This window comes from Apus apus, chromosome 12 (genome assembly GCF_020740795.1).
Source record: "Apus apus isolate bApuApu2 chromosome 12, bApuApu2.pri.cur, whole genome shotgun sequence".
In the NCBI taxonomy this organism is placed as follows: domain Eukaryota; kingdom Metazoa; phylum Chordata; class Aves; order Apodiformes; family Apodidae; genus Apus; species Apus apus.
The window spans coordinates 1486913-1504197 of NC_067293.1; the positions used below are offsets into that span (position 1 = coordinate 1486913).

The 17285-nt window shown below is 41.8% G+C and overlaps 1 protein-coding gene across 2 annotated transcripts in view; it reads left to right on the plus strand.

Moving 5' to 3' along the window:
* Window positions 1-17285, plus strand: part of LOC127389700 (vascular endothelial growth factor receptor kdr-like) — a 130772-nt gene that overhangs the window by 39981 nt on the left and 73506 nt on the right. For both annotated transcript variants that reach the window (XM_051630458.1, XM_051630459.1), the window contains exons 4-6: window positions 10624-10751; window positions 14989-15148; window positions 16259-16395. In XM_051630458.1, the coding sequence (XP_051486418.1) occupies window positions 10624-10751; window positions 14989-15148; window positions 16259-16395 (425 nt within the window). The remainder of the gene's footprint in view (window positions 1-10623; window positions 10752-14988; window positions 15149-16258; window positions 16396-17285) is intronic.

A 17285-nucleotide genomic window follows, 5' to 3' on the forward strand; every position in this document is an offset into this window, starting at 1 on the left:
GCAGCTGCAAGTCCTAAGGATCATAATTAAAAAGCAAGACAATCCCCTTCTCCTGTTGCCCATCATCTTGTTGAAAATACAATGTCGCTTAGGGCTGGGACAGAAATAGTTGGGCACTTTTTAACTACATTGTTCAGCCTCACTGCAACTCTGAGGGATAACCTCTTCAGTGCAATGCAGTGCCTGGCTGAACATGGGCTGCAGTGCTGAACAGGAAGAGCAGCCAAGCAACTCTCTCGTGGCTGCTTTTGGACAACAGGGCCAACGGGGAAAGCCCACCCTCAGTCCACAGAAAACACTGTCTCTGCTGACCCAGTTCTGGACCAGTAGCAGTAAGGACAAGTCTTCACTGCAGAGCAGCTGCCCACATCAAAGCCCAAGTGTCAGAAAGCCCCACATGAATGATATTTCCACTGCAAATGCTGCCAAAGCCAGCTAGCCAGTGTCATTTGTCTCTCTCTAGCTCCTGCAATTACCCTTCCCAACCAAATGGATACTTCCCTGCGAGGAACATACTCATTTATTTCAACCTTTGAGATTGCTGTGCCAATGGAAAAGGCAGGCTGCCTATTTTGTGTTAAAGTATAGAGAGCCCTCTCTACAATGCTTCCTAGGACACACAGAAAATTCAATATTGCTTAGGGAAGGAGGAAAAAAGACAAATCAAGCAAAGATTCGCTCCACCTTCCCCAAGGGCTATCCCAGACCCCAGCCTAGACAGAAGTCAGGACTTGCAGCTCTCAGCTATTTGAAATACTGTTACTGTCAGCAAAGCAACTGTCTCAAAGTAAGCTAGTCCTCAGGGCATCAGCTGGAAGAGCTCTCTGTACGAACTGAAATGCTGCCTCAGCTTTTGCAGCGATTTCCCTTTGCAGTCCTTAGCTCTGTGTAGCACTAAGGCATTTGCTACACCTTTTTGTACCGCTCAGTCCATGCACTAGGTAAGAAAAAGCAAGAGCTCGATTCTGTCTTGCTTCCTTCCAGCAGCAACTTGTTAGACATTATTACTGTAGTAACTGGAACCGGTCTCATCTTGCCAAGTAGTGTCTAGAAAAGTTCATCCAAGTTTCCAAGCTGTGCTTTGATTCCTGGCCACATACACCAATAGCACTTCTGTCCTAGAACATAGGGCTAAAGAAGGCAATCTCCTCATCACAGACATGGGGCTAGCAGGCCAGCAACAGGCATCCTTTATCATTCTTTATGTAAAGCTGGGCTGCGATACTGCTTCTTGAAATAATTATGGCCATGATAGGGCTGGTTTGCAAACAACTACTTCAGAAACACAATTCCCATGTCCTAAGACCAAGATACTAGAATTGGCACAAAATTACGTATGTGAGCTTAACACATCAGTGTTGTCTGCTACACAAAGGTCCAAATGCTCTGGAGTAGAATAACCAATTCCTCTTTGGGCTTAGTGTTGCTCACTTTTGGAACACAGAGTGGTAAACATTTTAAGTGTCTTTCCACTCAGAGCAATTCACCTGCTGGTGTTTCCCCACCTCAGTGTTGCTGTGAGTTAGGAACATGGCAGAATTGAGAGAATAATTTGTTTCCATACCTCGGTTTTCCACACTGATGTTCTCAGGAACACAGTGTAACTAGAAGATTCCCCTGCAGAGAATCTGAGTTCTGGCTCCTTTTAAAGGTCATATGGAAATCATGAAGCACAAGCTCCACAGGCTTGAGCCACAGTGCAGTCGTGCCGGGAGTCCAGAGAACAGGAACTGGAAATCAAATGTGAAGCAAGAAAGACTTTTATATGGGAGTACAGGTCCTGTTAAGGATGTTCTGAAAGAAAAAGGGGGATGCATCCAAGCAGCTTGTCCTCTCAGAGCACACATCTCACCACTTTTCAGCTCCAGCACCAACGCATTCCCTAGGAAAGGTATGAGCTCTCCCTTGCAAAGCACGAGGAGAGGTGGTACAAGTACTGCATCAGGGTAGAGTGTAATATCAACCACATTATTTTCTTTATCAAAAAGTACAGCCAGAGATGTGAAGCCTCATCTTCTCCATCCCTTTCCCACCAAGAGAAACCTAAAAAGGATGGAAGCACATGAAAGCACCCCTTTACATGATACCATATTTTGGTTCTGATATTCTTTGAAGCTGATTTCTGCCTCCTTAATTCTCTTGACAGTTCACAGAGATAATCTGAACGTGAGAAGCAGAAATGCAGGGCCAGGGTGACAGCCCTGACTTAGGCTTTGGCTTGCTTTCCAGTGAGAACAGAGTGGAGATGCATTTCTTCTTTCTTTCATGCTGGAGACACCGAGACAGACACATAATGCCAGACACTCAGCAAGCGGAGATAGGCAAATGCTGTCCTGTCTGCTCAGCATGGAGCCCAGCAGATAAGCTGGCTGTCTCACACAGACTGGTGGCAGGGTTTGGAACCATGTCTAGTTAACAGTGTTCAGGGACACATGACATGAGAATACAGGCTATGTCACTCACTGTGCAGGACCACCTCTGTTGTTCCTCAAATATTAAGGGCTGGATCCAAGGGAAAAGTAAGATGCTTTCCATTCTGAATCAAGACATTCAGTATCTTCAAGTCATATCCTAAAGGCTCACTTTTTAAGTGGAGGAGCCTTGTAAGATACGATGATGAGTGAGCAGCATAAGTTCCTGGCACCAAGTCAGTGACAGCACTTGACATCACAGCAGGAAGAGGTAACAATCCCCTCCTTCTCATTGATAAATGGTTTCTAAATGAAAGCCTGTCAGCCAAAATCACACACACGCTCTCCCTACTTTTTCCTTCCTGTTTCTCATCCCCTCAGCAACTGCTAATTGCTGAGCCTTACCCAAGCAGCTAATGTAGGAGACCTGTTCGTAATGATGGGACTTCAAGTAAAGCTGGTGAATGTTTTCTACAAAGTCTATGTCTGCCTAAAATCTAGTGTTTTCTGATGCCTGAAACATTATTCCAGCCAAAGTATGAAGAATTTATTTTTTTTAAGAAATATTTTCACGTTCACTTTTGTTTGGCAGTGAAAGCATCTTGCTTCCACAATTTTTGAATTAACACTTTTTAAAGTAACATTTTTCTCCACAAATATTCCCATGTTTCTAACAGTAATCTCCAGAGGAAGAACGTATTTCATTTGACCAAAACAGAATGCTTCATGTTGACTCAGAATGGCTTCTGGGGGTTTTGCAGTCAATTTTGTTTTGCCTAAAGAGAAAATATTTTGCTTTCTGTTTAACCTAAACATTCCACCACCACTTCTTTCACTGGCCTGCCAAACTGAAAAGTTCTTTATTTTCAAAGATCCAATTTCAAAACAAGTGTCTTTATAGAAGTTACTCCTGTACCCGAAAGAAACTTTGATGGGCTACCAGGAGGAATATAGCAGGCTAGGCAACTTCTATGTAAAGCCTTCCAAAATATTCTGACCAAAGCATCACTTAACTGCTAATGATCCCATTAACCTAAAGAATAGACTATAAATTTCCTCTCAGTGTTTTTGACACTGAAGATAAACTACACAGGGATTGCAGCAAACTCTGCCAAGGGTTCCCAGCAAAGGTATAAGTGAATGAAGAAAATAAATAGTGAAGGTGAGAGAATTATCTTTAGCAGGAACAAAGTGAGGAACAAAATGAGAATGCTCAGGAATTTCACAGCCATGAACAGCCGTGGATGACTGTCCTCAAAGGCCATTTAGTGCTTTTAATCTCTGTGGGCTGACGGATAGTATCTGAAGGGAGAGGTGATGTTCTCTCCACAGCTGTAGATATGATACAAATATCATGAGACAAATTGCTGTCACAGTGTATGAAACATGAGCAGAAATGAAAAGCACCCAAAATCCTGTACGAAATCCTCTGTGTGTGTCTTAGGAGGATGTTTTGAACACTAAGGCAGGTAACACAATGCTGAAAAGTGAAGAGCTGTAAGGAGAGAGCCTGAGTCTGCAACATGCTGAGCTCCCAGGGTACAATGCTGAGGCCTTTCAAGCCCTCAGCTTCATCAGCTGTCAGGACAGGACTGTGAGCCCTATGGAGAGCAGGATTCAACAGGCAAGTGAACATGACATGATTACAGACTTCCATCACTTCCCAGTAGATAGTCACCTGTATTACAGATAGCACTTAACGAAAGAACAGATGTCACTGCAAGGCAAAGGAGTCCTGTATCTGTGTTGCATGCTGTCACTGCAGAGGCCTGAAGAGGGAACTGCACGTTCCCCAGGCAACTGCTATTACACCACCGAGTTAAAAGGGACCCTCCCTAAACTCATCTCAAGCAGTAATTAATCTCTTTCTAGATAGAATGAGAATTTAAACATGAAGGGTTTCACTGAAGGTAAACAATGTTATTGTAGGCACTTGACCTTTGAGTTGCCTTTGTGTGCAGCATGCTCGATTCTGCCTGGCTCTGTCCCTGTGGCTGGACCACAGGCCCCCTTCCCTGCTGCCTCTGCTTCCTTCGCTTTGCTGTTTGTGTTCCCTCTTAAGCTGTGCTGGGTAAACAGTAACACCCTGGCCTGGCTGCAGTTTCCTGCAAACTTCCACTGACCTGGAGAGCTAGACAGCCAGTCTGAGACCAAAGGGAAGGGGCCTTTCCCTTGCCTTGGAGCTGGTATTGCAGCTGATAAGTCCCTAACGTGCTCCAGCTCTTGTCTTTCTTCCCATATAAAGGGCTTTCCAGCCCACGGTAAATTATTCTTTTTAATTATCCTATGGGAATTGATAAGAGTTTCTTTATGGCCAAGATTCATAAGGCATATTACCTTCCCAACCCATGAGGAACAGATGTGCCAAGCTACAAGGAAATACCCTATTTTCATCAAGTGTTTCTATGCTGAGAATTTTTTCCCCTCAGAGTTCAGTGCTGGTAACTGCAGAGAGGACGACACCTGCATTTCCCATGCCACAGCTCTCCAAACTGCAACAGTTGAGTGCAAGTGATTTACACCATCTGGAATCAGAGATCTTACTTGAGGCTAAGGTTATCATTTTTAAAGAAAACTGACCCTGTCCCTTTTGTTTCAAGAACTTCTGCCTCTGAGAGACTTTTTTACAAGGAGTTAACTGATTGCTGATTAACATAAGGTGGTGAACATGTTTGTAAAGCTGGCAGTGACACTCCTGATGTTCCAGCAGATCATTTTTCCACGCCACAGTCAGTCTGAACTGCATGAAGGATTCAGTTTTTGTCTGTGCAAACCATAACAAAGGTATCAGCTGGCAGCTGATTAGTTCCCTATTCAGTATTTATTCTTTGTCATTTTGTTAAGATTCAAAGCTGAACCACTTTATACATAGTTATCTGTTAAGTGAACAGTCCAGCTGCCTGGAAAGTGCTCTTCTCAGAGCGTCTCCTTCCCAATGCAAGTGGGGTCAGCTTGCTCCTGTTTATGTGGGTTTTTATAGCGGCTGGAGTGAAGCACAAGCAGACTGCAGGACATACAGAGGTTTGTTCTGTTGCTCTGTGTGCACGGAATTTCACAGTTAGGAAGAAAGAAAGAGAAAAGAAAGAGAAAAGAAAGAGAAAAGAAAGAGAAAAGAAAGGAAAGAAAGGAAGAAAGAAAGGAAGAAAGAAAGGAAGAAAGAAAGGAAGAAAGAAAGGAAGAAAGGAAGAAAGGAAGAAAGGAAGAAAGGAAGAAAGGAAGAAAGAAAGAAAGAAAGAAAGAAAGAAAGAAAGAAAGAAAGAAAGAAAGAAAGAAAGAAAGAAAGAAAGAAAGAAAGAAAGAAAGAAAGAAAGAAAGAAAGAAAGAAAGAAAGAAAGAAACTAACTAACTTCATACTTGACCTTCACCTGCAACTGCCTCTTCCTTTCTTTCCAGGGTCAGTTTCCACTGATGGCCAAAGTATAGCCCTAACCTCAGGTTTAAGCTCTCATGCCAGAACTACAGTAGTTTAGCCCTGCAACTACCTGCCACATCAGCATCCTCACTCTAGGAGGTGCTCCACCAACTCACACAGGTATCCCACCCTGTTGGAGAGCTCCAACATTGCAGACTGAAATAGGGAGGAAAGGAGATAGAAAGAGAACCATTTTCAGGCCAAGGCTATAAACTAGATAAAACACAGAGGTAGCACAGATTATAGCCATCTACTCACTGCACAGGGCTCTAGCAAACCTCACTCACTGTAGGAAAGAGAGGGACTCATAAAATAGAGAATATTTTTATCTTTTTTTCAAAGCAGAGTGAGAATAATGCCCAGGAGACCTGACATCTACCAGAAATTAATGATCAATTGCAGCTCAAGCCATCCTCTCCTCTCCCAGCCCAATCTTTACAACCCAGAAACTGCCTTTTGCTGTTGTTAATTGCACAATGGTTTTAAAACACTACCTGGATCTCAAATATTGATGGTAGAAGGGTAGATTTATATATTTTGGCTTCCAATTCAGATTGTGTAATTCTAGCTACTGGCAAGACATATGGCAATTCAGGTGCAGGCTGCTATTAAAAATCAATTAGGAATGAAATATAGCTTCTGTTCCTTATACTGAAAAGCCCTGCTTCCTGTTCCATGTTCTTCAGTAGATAAATACCACCATGATGAGTATCTGTTCTATTTACAGCTGAAAAAAGTAGATTATTTTCTGTTGTGAATATGACAATTTAGTAGAGGTCAGTCTTAGAGGTAGAGAAAAATGATGGCAGAGAATGGGGTCAAAGAATTATATTTTTTCCCTGAACAGGAAACACTTTTGAGAAATTTTATTCTGACTAAGATATTTCAGTCATTGCTTGATTCAATCTTTTCCAACATTTTAGGATTATTTAACTTTTGCTTAGCTTCCTTCTTTTGATTTATGTTACTTTTTAAACAAACAGTGTTATTCTGAAACTCCCTCTACAAATACTGGCACAAATATCTTTAAAGTCAATGTTCCTATCTTTTCAGTCAAAACAATTAGTCAAAATTTGATCCAGAGTTGTGAATAGTCTGGTATCAAGAAGCTCCTTTTTTTCACAGCACGTTTCCTCTTGCCCTGTATTCTTGTCCTATCCCCCTGTCACACAGCATGTTCCTTGTTCTCTCTTTTTCTCCACAGGACTAGAAATAGATGTGAATACACTTCCCTTGACATTTTTTTTGCACCCCCAGTGTTTGTTGCAAATACACAAAAACTTATATTCTCTGCTTTTTCCTGTAACAAATAATCCAAGGATTTTATTTTAATAATATAGTGTTTTATTTAAAATAGAAAGGCCCATTTGCATAAGCTTTAAAACTGGCTATACAAATATCATCACATTTGATACCTCCAATTATGGTTTAGCTGGAGGACATGACTGCAGAGGTGTTAAGCAACACAGATACTCAGGGACAAGCACTAAACACATTTTCATAACTCTACAGATTAATTTAGCAGACCTGGTGGGAAGGTGTACAAGACACTGGATTCAGCATAAATATTTTCTATTCATTTTAGGGACTGGAACAAGCTACAAAGTTGTGGTCCAGAGATCAGGTTTCTCAGCTCAAGGCTTGATTAGAATCAGTACCAGCCTAACCAAGAAGTTCAGACTTGTATGTGAAGCTTTCTAAATGTGGGAAAACTACAGGTCTAATTTTCTAATTCTAACTAATGTCTCTCACATAATGCTTCTTGCAATGCTCTTACTCAGAAGTCCATGCCTTTTCTTTTATAGACAAACCCAGCCAGAATAAATCAATGGCATGAAATAACAGCTGACATGAAAAGACATTATTAGAAACTATAGACACAATCCAGATTTCTGGTCTTTATCTTTTGTTTTACTGCCTGGTATTCAGTGCTACCAATCAGCTCCTTGTCACAGCTCCCCACATTTAGCACACATCTCTTGTCCTTGCACAGTGACAAAAGTGCCTTTTGTAAAACATCATCACAACACGTGTGACCTTTCTGATGCACACAAGGAGCTCCAACCAACACCTGCTCTCATAGTAATGAAGCATACAGCACACATTTTGCCCACTAAGAATCCTATATCCAGTTCTCAGAGCTAAAATTAAGCTACCAAAAACACAAAAGGTGATGGTCCCACTCTCATGTTTTCATGAGTGAAACTGATTCGGACTGTGGGGCAAAGGAACTCCAGCTTGCACCAAACCTAATTCTTTGAAGACTAATTCCAAGTGACAGAACTTACATATTTCCATTACATTCCTTAATCAAAGACTATTATAATTAACCAGGAAATGAACACTGATATTCCCAAATGAATGAGCTGTTCCCAGCTGAGTTACCAGTCGAGGGGAAATAAAAACAAAGCAAGTGCCAAAAAACCAACTCTGTTTTCCTCTGTCAGTGGAGCTGTGGAAGAGCAAATCCAAACCTCACCCTGCACGTTCACAGTGTTCTTCTGCAGGTCACCAATATGCTTGGTCACATGGCTTACATATCACTTAATTGTCACCCAGAAAAACTCAACATAAATAAATGCTCCACTTACTGTTAATTACAGATCCTCCAGCACGGGATACAGGAGAGCAGCCTGAGAGAGTTATGCAAGTATTAATGGGATGAACAGGCAGCTTTACTGCAGCAAACTTCACCTGGGGCTTTCTTCAGTCACAGAGCAGCCGCCACCAGCCCGAGGTGCAAAGCGAGAGCGTGCGTTTAGGGGACAGGATTGGGGCCAACTGACCAGGCACACCCTTCAGGCTCTGAAACCCAACCTGTGCCTTCGATCTCTGCGTTCGAGAAGCGCCTGCCCAGGCGGGAGGGCACACGCAGCCCCACTGCAGACACCGGCCTCGCGCTCGCACCAGCGCGCTCCGCTCAGGGGCTGTAAGGCGGGAAACGCTGCACACGGCTCGGGCTGCACACGGCTCGGAGCTGCACACGGCCCGGGCGCTGCACACGGCTCAGCGCTGCACGCGGCTCGGACGCTGCACACGGCTCAGCGTTGCACACGGCTGAGCGCTGCACACGGCTCAGCGCTGCACACGGCTCGGGCGCTGCACACGGCTCGGGCGCTGCACGCGGCTCGGGCGCTGTCCAGCACAGCCCGGCTGAAGCGGCGGCTCCTGCGCCTGCGCCGCTGCAGCTGCTGCAGGGGGAGGGCCCCTTGCAGGGCTCCCAGGGGCTAGAGGGAGCGCTGCCATCTTGATGTGGTAGCGCATGGGCTTCTTCATGGATTTGCACAGAGATCTGCTCTTCTGGGCAATTTCTAGATGAAAAGTGGGCTACGTCCACCAAGCAATAAGTAATTAATTTTTTTTCCTATTAAAAAATCCCTTAAAAGTACATCAGGAATAAGAGAGGAAACATGAAATGAGGATACAAGGGTAGTTCAGGAAGTACATTAATTATGTTAATCAAGAAAGACACTTTTCCTCATCATACAGCATCCGTGAACCAGCTGCCTACGTTGTAGGTGTTTCTCTTTTCTAAAGCTGTAGGTGTTTGGCCATTGCTGAAGGCTGATCTGTAGCGATGGCTGTGCCAGCACCAGCTGACTGCATTCAGCACCAGTTTAGCCCATTTGGGAGTAGTTAAGCACTCTTTTGAAAACTGATTATCATTTCCTCATAGCACATCCTTTTTAAAATACCGTCAGAATATTTTAAAGCATATTTTTGCCACCTAGATTGTTCACAAACTTTTAGTGTCAGCTATTTCCCATGCTGTAGGTGAAGCCATTTCCAAAATATAATTGTGTGGAGGCAGGTCCCAAACCAAGGATCAGCAGGTTGAGGTTACGGTACAGGAGGCACATCCTTTCCTGTCAACAGTATAATCCAAATCAAAAGGGCTGACTGCCTGCACTGTGTGGTGTAGGTGGTATCGCTTTAGCTGAATGGTATTTGAAACTTTGTGCCATAAGAATATTAAGCCAAATAATTATTTTTAGAATAATCTTGAAGGTTTTAGGATTAAACATTATTTTAATTTGCACAAACATTTTAAAATGCACAAAGATTATTTTAATTTTCTGATCACCATCACTGTATTCATACAATGAAAAAAATCAAGACTCAGAAACTATTAACTTAAACTACCATAGATTGTTATTTATCTCTATGGTTTATGTATATCCTATCTGATTTATTGTGGCAGATCTGCAGAAAATCCCACCGTTCCACAAGAGTGTGGCCAAGTTACTTCACTATTAGGTTAAACAGATTATTCCTGCCGAGCTTTGAATGTTGTGGGTCTGCATTCCCTTCTTGCATGCTTTCTGCAGTATTCTAGATATTGTAATCGACAGAAAGAAGCTTTTTTTTTTTTTCTTTCAGTAGATTTACCTTAACTGCTGTAAACCTTTTGTAACACTTAACTGCTGCGGCATTCAGGAGCGCTGTGGGATAGTATCACCTATGAAAGAAATTCAGAGCACTGGGGCAAGAACCAATTCCAGTGCCTTGAAGACCTGCTGAGCTGATTTATTAGCTTCATTTTTACAGATGGGGAATGGATAAGAAAAGGGGTTTTAACAAGATCACACTTGCAAACTGGTAAAACAGGGTTAGAATTGGGGCATGAGCCATAATCCCTACATGACAGTGGCATCTGCAAACAAGCAAGATGTGACTGGATGTCTTGTCACACGCTACAGTGAGCCTTCTATGGGCAGTTAGCTACTCAGATTACAATGCCCTTCTGGTCATTGATCAGCAAAGGAGCAGTTTTGCAAATCAATGTTCTTTTCTCTGCAGACTACAGAAATCCATTTGTGCAGATTCACCTGGAACATCCCGAAGTAATCTACATTTTAGATGCTAACCAAACGGTGGTTGTCCCCTGCCGAGTTACCTCACCAGATATCAAACCTAAGCTTACCCAGGTAAGTGACTGTTTCAGAGAAATTAAATCCATTCAGAGGTCTGGGCTGCCAACACAATGGGTAAAAATACAAAACAAAATGTTTGCAGCTAGATATGTTTCAGAAAAAAATAGCAAAGACACTGAAAATCCAGACGCACAGTCCTGCTCTTGCACTGTATTACTATTGTACTGTGTACAAGGGTGTTTTGGGGAACAGGCTGAGTTTATCCCATATTTTTCTCATCTTGTGGCTTGCTGTTCCTCCATAAAATGGCAAAGACAGATGGCAAGGCATTATTTTTCTTCCAAATTCTTTGCATAGCACCTGGCTATTAGCTATCCTCATTAAAACTCTTTTTATATAATCTATATATAATATAAAGGTCTATATAGAATATAAGGATCTATATAGATCTTTATATCCTCTTTTATACCTTGAACTGCCTAAGAACAGTTGCCCACTTTTGCAAGTTTCAGCCTTGGGAATAAATGGCTACAGCATCCATCCCTTCAGCAGCAGTTACATCTGAATGTCAAGGTTATGGAATGGTCTGTGGAGGCCAAGGCCATTTTGTCTAATAAAAATGGAAATGTAAGGTCTGGGGCTTCTTCAATCGATGGAGACCTAGTCACTCATTTAAAGGGCTTTAGAGTTGCTCTGTGGAGAAGCCTATCATGGAGTGAGGAACAGAACATAGGTCTCCTGGCTCCAATCCTGCCTTTTACCTAATAGGTTGTGTGCCTTTCCATTCCCCTGCTAGGCTGTCTGAGCTGTCCTACTGGGAACAAGAGCTTATCCTCTGCCCCTTTTCCACAGCCTGTTCTGGAGGGGCTGTGGGAGATGAGGTAATTCTGCTGGATGTGGCATGATAGCACAGCACATGCAGATAGGCTGATGCTGTGCTGGTAGAGGGAGCTGAGGACCTCTGCTCCTCTTAGCAGTTAGATGTCTTGGTTGTTAGATGTCTGCTTCTCCTGAGAGACAGCGCATGAAATCACGGAGGCCTGTGATAGTGCTCAGGCTCCTGCTGAGACCAATGGCAAATTTCCAGCAGACGTGCAGAGGGACAGCAGTGACCTTATTGCTTTAGCAGATCTCTATTTTTAAATTTTGTCACTAGGGATTAAAAGCAGGGGAATAAGACTTCTCTCCAGTTATAGCTTATCACTTTAGCTTGGATAAGTGTTATCACCTTCTCCTCCTTGGCTATAAAAATGAATAATCCCCATCTTATTTTAGCCTACTTCAACCAAATTCATTGCTGGAGTACTGCTGCTGACTTGAACACAGTCACATGAGTCTAGAAGTGGCCTTAGAACCATGGCCAAGCAGACCTCCACATTTATTACCTTATTTATTGGCAGCCCTGCTTTCCCTGCTTGCCAACTAAATCCTCTCACAGTAATTTCTTCAAACACAAACTGGAGCCCTTTACCTTGCTGTAAGCTGCTGCCGGAGTAAAATCTTCATTGAAATCTCCCTTTTGAATTGCAAAGAAAATTGTCCTCAACAAGATTTTTAACCTTCAAGGAAAGAGCAGCAGGACTGCAGGGCAAGGAGGTAGATGTTGAGTGCTGCTCCCCAAAGGAACCCTCCTGAGGCTGTGAGCTGTGCCAGGGGATGTGCTCTGGGAGGCGTGTGTTGGCTTCGGGAGCCACCAGCCCCAGGCTCCATCCACGGAAAACCACCGCTTGTTTTGCCCTGTCTGGGAATTTCACAGCGCTGTGTGGAGCCAAGGTGGCGGCTTCCTGTGCAAAGAGGAAGCAGGGCGGGAGAGGGGTGGAGGTGAGGTTGGGGGAGGAGAGGTGAATAAGGCCATCAGACATATTTAGAACATCCTCTTCTTCCAAATTTAATCTCCGATAGACAACACGCTTCAAAGGGAGGAAAGTCGCTGTGACTTCCTTCAAGCAGTATTTCTTGTTTGATTGTTTAAATATATGTTTTTGAATATTTTATGAAGATGTTTAATATGTGTGTAGTGTTGAAAAGGGCCTCCTGAGTGGGGTTATTTTTTCTTTCCCCTTCCACTAGCCATCAGGGAGCAGAACTGCCAAACCATGAAGTTCAGCTTTATCACATTTTATTATTCTTGTAGAAAATGTACTTTTTTCCACTGTAAATTAAGTTCCTTATGTTACCATTATACTTTGAAATCATTGCACGCTCTGGCCTTTAAATATGTATGGGGAAAGGTACCTCTTGCTAATACTAAACAGATCCCAGCTGACTGTACATATCATTTTTGTTATTAATATACCCATGCTAAGACACACAATAAAAACTTCTAATTTTGCCCAATGTGATTTTAATTCTGGGCAAAAAAGAATATTCAGTTTTCTCAGATCTGCTTAGCCACTGATCTGGTTTGGTGTGCATTTGCCATTTACAGGTTTGACCTTCATGGGTGTTAAAGCATGATTCAGCCTCAGGTCTCAAACCTCTTTCTGTAATTTTCCTGAATTTTCCTAACAGTTCTGAACAGAGATGCCACAGCTTGATTACTTTTCTGTGAAATCCAGGTTTCCTACTACTGTCAGAGAGTGCTGCTGTTCCAAAAGAAAGCAGCCATCTCACTGTGCCTGCTTCCCCACAGCAATATCACCAGTCACTGCCCCAGAGTCTTGATTCCTTTGTCTTTGGTCTGTGCTGAATACATAATAACAAACGACCCAAAACAATGCCAACCTGATCAGTTGTGTGTTCATAGGAGAGGTATGAGCAACACCTCTCAGTGCCCAGAGCTGAAATTTCTTCAGAACAGGATTATTTAAACTGAATCCTGCGTAAACTGCACTGCCATACAAGACTACTCTTTGTTTGGAGACAGAAAAATTAATTTTATGCTGCATAACAACAAGAGCAAAACTATTATGTCATTGGGAAAATTCCCACTTGCAGTCCCTAGAGCAGATCTTTCCTTGGTTAGCTCTAAAAGCTAAAACAAGGTAGCTCTGAAAAGGAAAACATTAACTTGCCTCATCTTTGAGAAGTGTATAATAAGAAGGAGGGAGAAACAGTGTGCAAATGAAGTTATCATGTGGCAACTGCAGGGACATGAGTCTCCCCAAACCCTTCCCTGTTCAGCCTAAAGTGATCCCAACACTCTTACAGCACAGCATTGATCCTGAAGACCCTCTCTGTATCCTGCTGGGAAAATAAGACCTGCAGCCTGTGCTTCCATTCACCTGCCTGTATATAGGCTGAAATGGGTGACTATCAGTGATCTGCTCTTTTCAAGACAGTTATTTGTCTGCATTTAATTTCACTTATTTATTTTCTACATCATAATCCAAGTATTTAAAAATGATTGGAAAGTAAGTTGCATATTCTCTAGCAAATAGATTATTTTTCTCTGTGTTAATAATAATAATAAAAATAAGCTAATTATTCCCACCAACAAAAGCTAAAACTGCTTGTCATTGGTGCTGTCCCAGGGTATACAGAGGGTTCATTCTTATTAAAGGAATTTTTGCTCTAGTTTATTTTCCACATTTGCCTTTTGTATTCTCACTTAGTCATGGGAAGAACTTACAGATACTGCTTTTCCAAGAATCTCAGAACATTACACGTGTTTATGAATTTAGGACAAAAAAAGTCTGTGTTACCAAGTCCCTTTATTTCTATCATCCTATGATTTACCATCTTAAGTCATCCAGGCTGCTTCAGTACCTAGTGGAAATCAATAGGCTGCTTTGAAAGTGTCTCATCCTTTCCTGTGATACAGAGAGGATCTGATGACAAGCCATAGACCATCACTTACAGGTGGCTGCCATCAGGTGAATTACTGACATGACTATTTCTGATTTTTTGGGGTCTAACTTCACATGTATTTTTGAAGTACTGTGAGCTCCCAGTAAAACAGGCGGTAGTTACATGTAGCATTAGGAGAAGCAAATTTTGTTCTTAAACACTTCCAAAAATATTACCCTAAAAAATTCTTACAAGATAAGCATAATTATTTCCAGTAAAGAGATGAGGGAAATGGGACCTACAATGGGCAGCATGGTATCTTGCCTAAGATCTGAGAGGACTGGGGCTACTGGATTTCAAAGACAGTCATACCTTAGGGAGGGCTTTTCTATTTGCTTATGTTGATCTTGCTTAAGATATGTGTGGAATGAGACCACCAACCACTCTGAAAGGTCAAATATCTACCCTGTCTCTAAAGCAGAACAGCCTCGGCTGGTTGCCTCGATGGTCTGAGGGAAAAGGGAATGTCTCACAAACCTCCTATCTGGCTGTTCTCTTTCAGTATCCTTCTTCTGTAGAGGTGAAATTCAAGAAGATGGTGTGGGACCCAAGAAGAGGATTTGTCATCCCCTCTGATTCTTTTGTTTACTCTGGAGTACTCACATGCACTGCAAATGTCAATGGAAGTGTGTTCACCTCCTTTTACCTAGCACAGAGACTGGGTGAGTGACTTCTGTGTGCCAAGGAATGACCACAATGTTTCTGTTTCATAACAGAGCCCCTGGGTATTATTTCTTGGTTAGCCTCAATTATATCTGATCTAATTGGTATGTATCTGTAGCAAGTCCAAGCTGGAACACTAAAAGCAAACTCATTCTTCCCCTTTTTTCTTATTCAATAGATCTTGGGTTTGATCCACTCCTGGTTTTGAACAATTACCAAGTGTTGAGGTGGTACAAAATAGGAGTATTTTTTTCAAACCCTACCAAGGCTTTGTTTGCTTGGATGGAGTTATATTTACATTAAAACAACTGCTTGTTTAGCATAAACCAAGCAGTAGCTTTCTTTTTGCTCCTGGTCATTAAACACACAAAATCATGGTATAAAAATCTTGTTAAACTGCTAATTCAAATATTTGCTTTTTTATACAGTTTCTCTCTGTGATTTACTATACCCTTTGCCTTGTATTTACAGTTGAGCTTCAGCTCAGAATAAAAAATCTGAATTTGAAGCAACTAAACATTACATTTTTGAGTGCTGGGGATTTATATGAAGCCATTATATTTGATTTTTCCTTTGTTTTCAATGTATTTTCTTTCTCTCCTCATACATTACATTTTTGACAGAGGAGAGTTTATTGTGACTTATTCCCATTAGATCACAGCATCCTTCTATACAATTACCACCCTGCTTTAAACAACAGGCTTATGAATTGTATGGCAGTCAAATAAAAGCCCTGTAAATCTCTCTCTTTTGCTTCATTGTTGGAATCATTTTTTATTATTTTTTTTTCACTAGAATTATGAATGCAAAGCTAAAAAACCCATTAGGTCACCCCTCTCTAGCCTGAGAGGACACAGGCAACACCTCACTCTATCATGTGTCACAGTGCAGTGGTTAGATGTGTGTTCAGTGTGGGGCATCATACACACAATGCAGGCTTATTTCAAAGCTGATGTTTTTAAGGAATCAATAAATATATAAGACCAGGATTTGAAGATCCTGTTCAGAAAGGGAAGGTAGCTGATATCAGAGAGCAAGAGAAACATGTTTCATGTTTTACAAAAATTAATTCAGAGAGTGCTGTGTGGTTAGACCTTTTTTCATTTCAGAGGGCAGAGCACAGAACCTGGCTCTGAAGGCAACTCCCAGAAAACTGCTGGTTGGAGAAACTCTCTATTTGGAGTGCAGAGCAGAAACCTTCAGCAACGGTCGCATTGGGCTCATATGGACATGTCCTAATGGGAGAGTGAGTTGATGAAAATTCAGTATTCTGCTGTCATCCAGTTACCCCTACACAAAAGAATTATCTGCTCGCAGAGCTGAGTAAACCTTAACTACTAGTTATTCTGAAATATAGCCAAGTGTCTGTAAGCCTGCAATTGATAGTATTTTTAGTTAGGACTAATCTAAAACTTAACAGACCATCTCAAACCTGCAAATCAATCTGCATATCTCAAGCTAAATATATGCTTGTGGGAAAATCCAGGTGTGTATTTTTCCTCTTGGGAAGAATAGCTGTCTCATTTCTTCTGGCTTATCCCAGCTCACAGGGACAAATCTCAAAGGCAGCCATGAATGTTGCAAGCTGTCAGCCTGCTCATCCATCTTGGCATATATTAAGTAGGAAAAAGTGAAACAAAAGCCAATGGTATCTGCTGGAATCTCCACCAAAGAATGAAATTTGAATTCTGAGCATAGGCTCTTGAACTTTCTGTGCAATGCAATACAAAAATGCTAATTTGAAGTAGAAACATGAAGGCACTGAGCATTTGCTTTGGTGTACTAAACCCCTTCAGTTTTCCTAAGGAAAAAACAAAGGAAGAAGGAGTATTTTCCAAATCAGTTCATTTATCCGAGATGCTACTTATGGTTCTATTTGATGCTTGGAATGAAAATTACTGGTTTTTTTTTTCTTTTTAGTTCAGCAAAGTATACAATTCAAAGAAGCATCCAAGCTTCTTGAAAGAAGATAAAAATGTGATTCCTAAACATCAATTCTTTTTGACTTAGTGAAAGAATGTCTGATTTTATTTTGGTGAAGAAACCACAGAAAATACAACACAATTTGTAGAAGTGCAAGCAATGTGGTGCTACTGAATTTTGTTTCTTAACCCTGTGTGATGGAAGAGAGTTGCT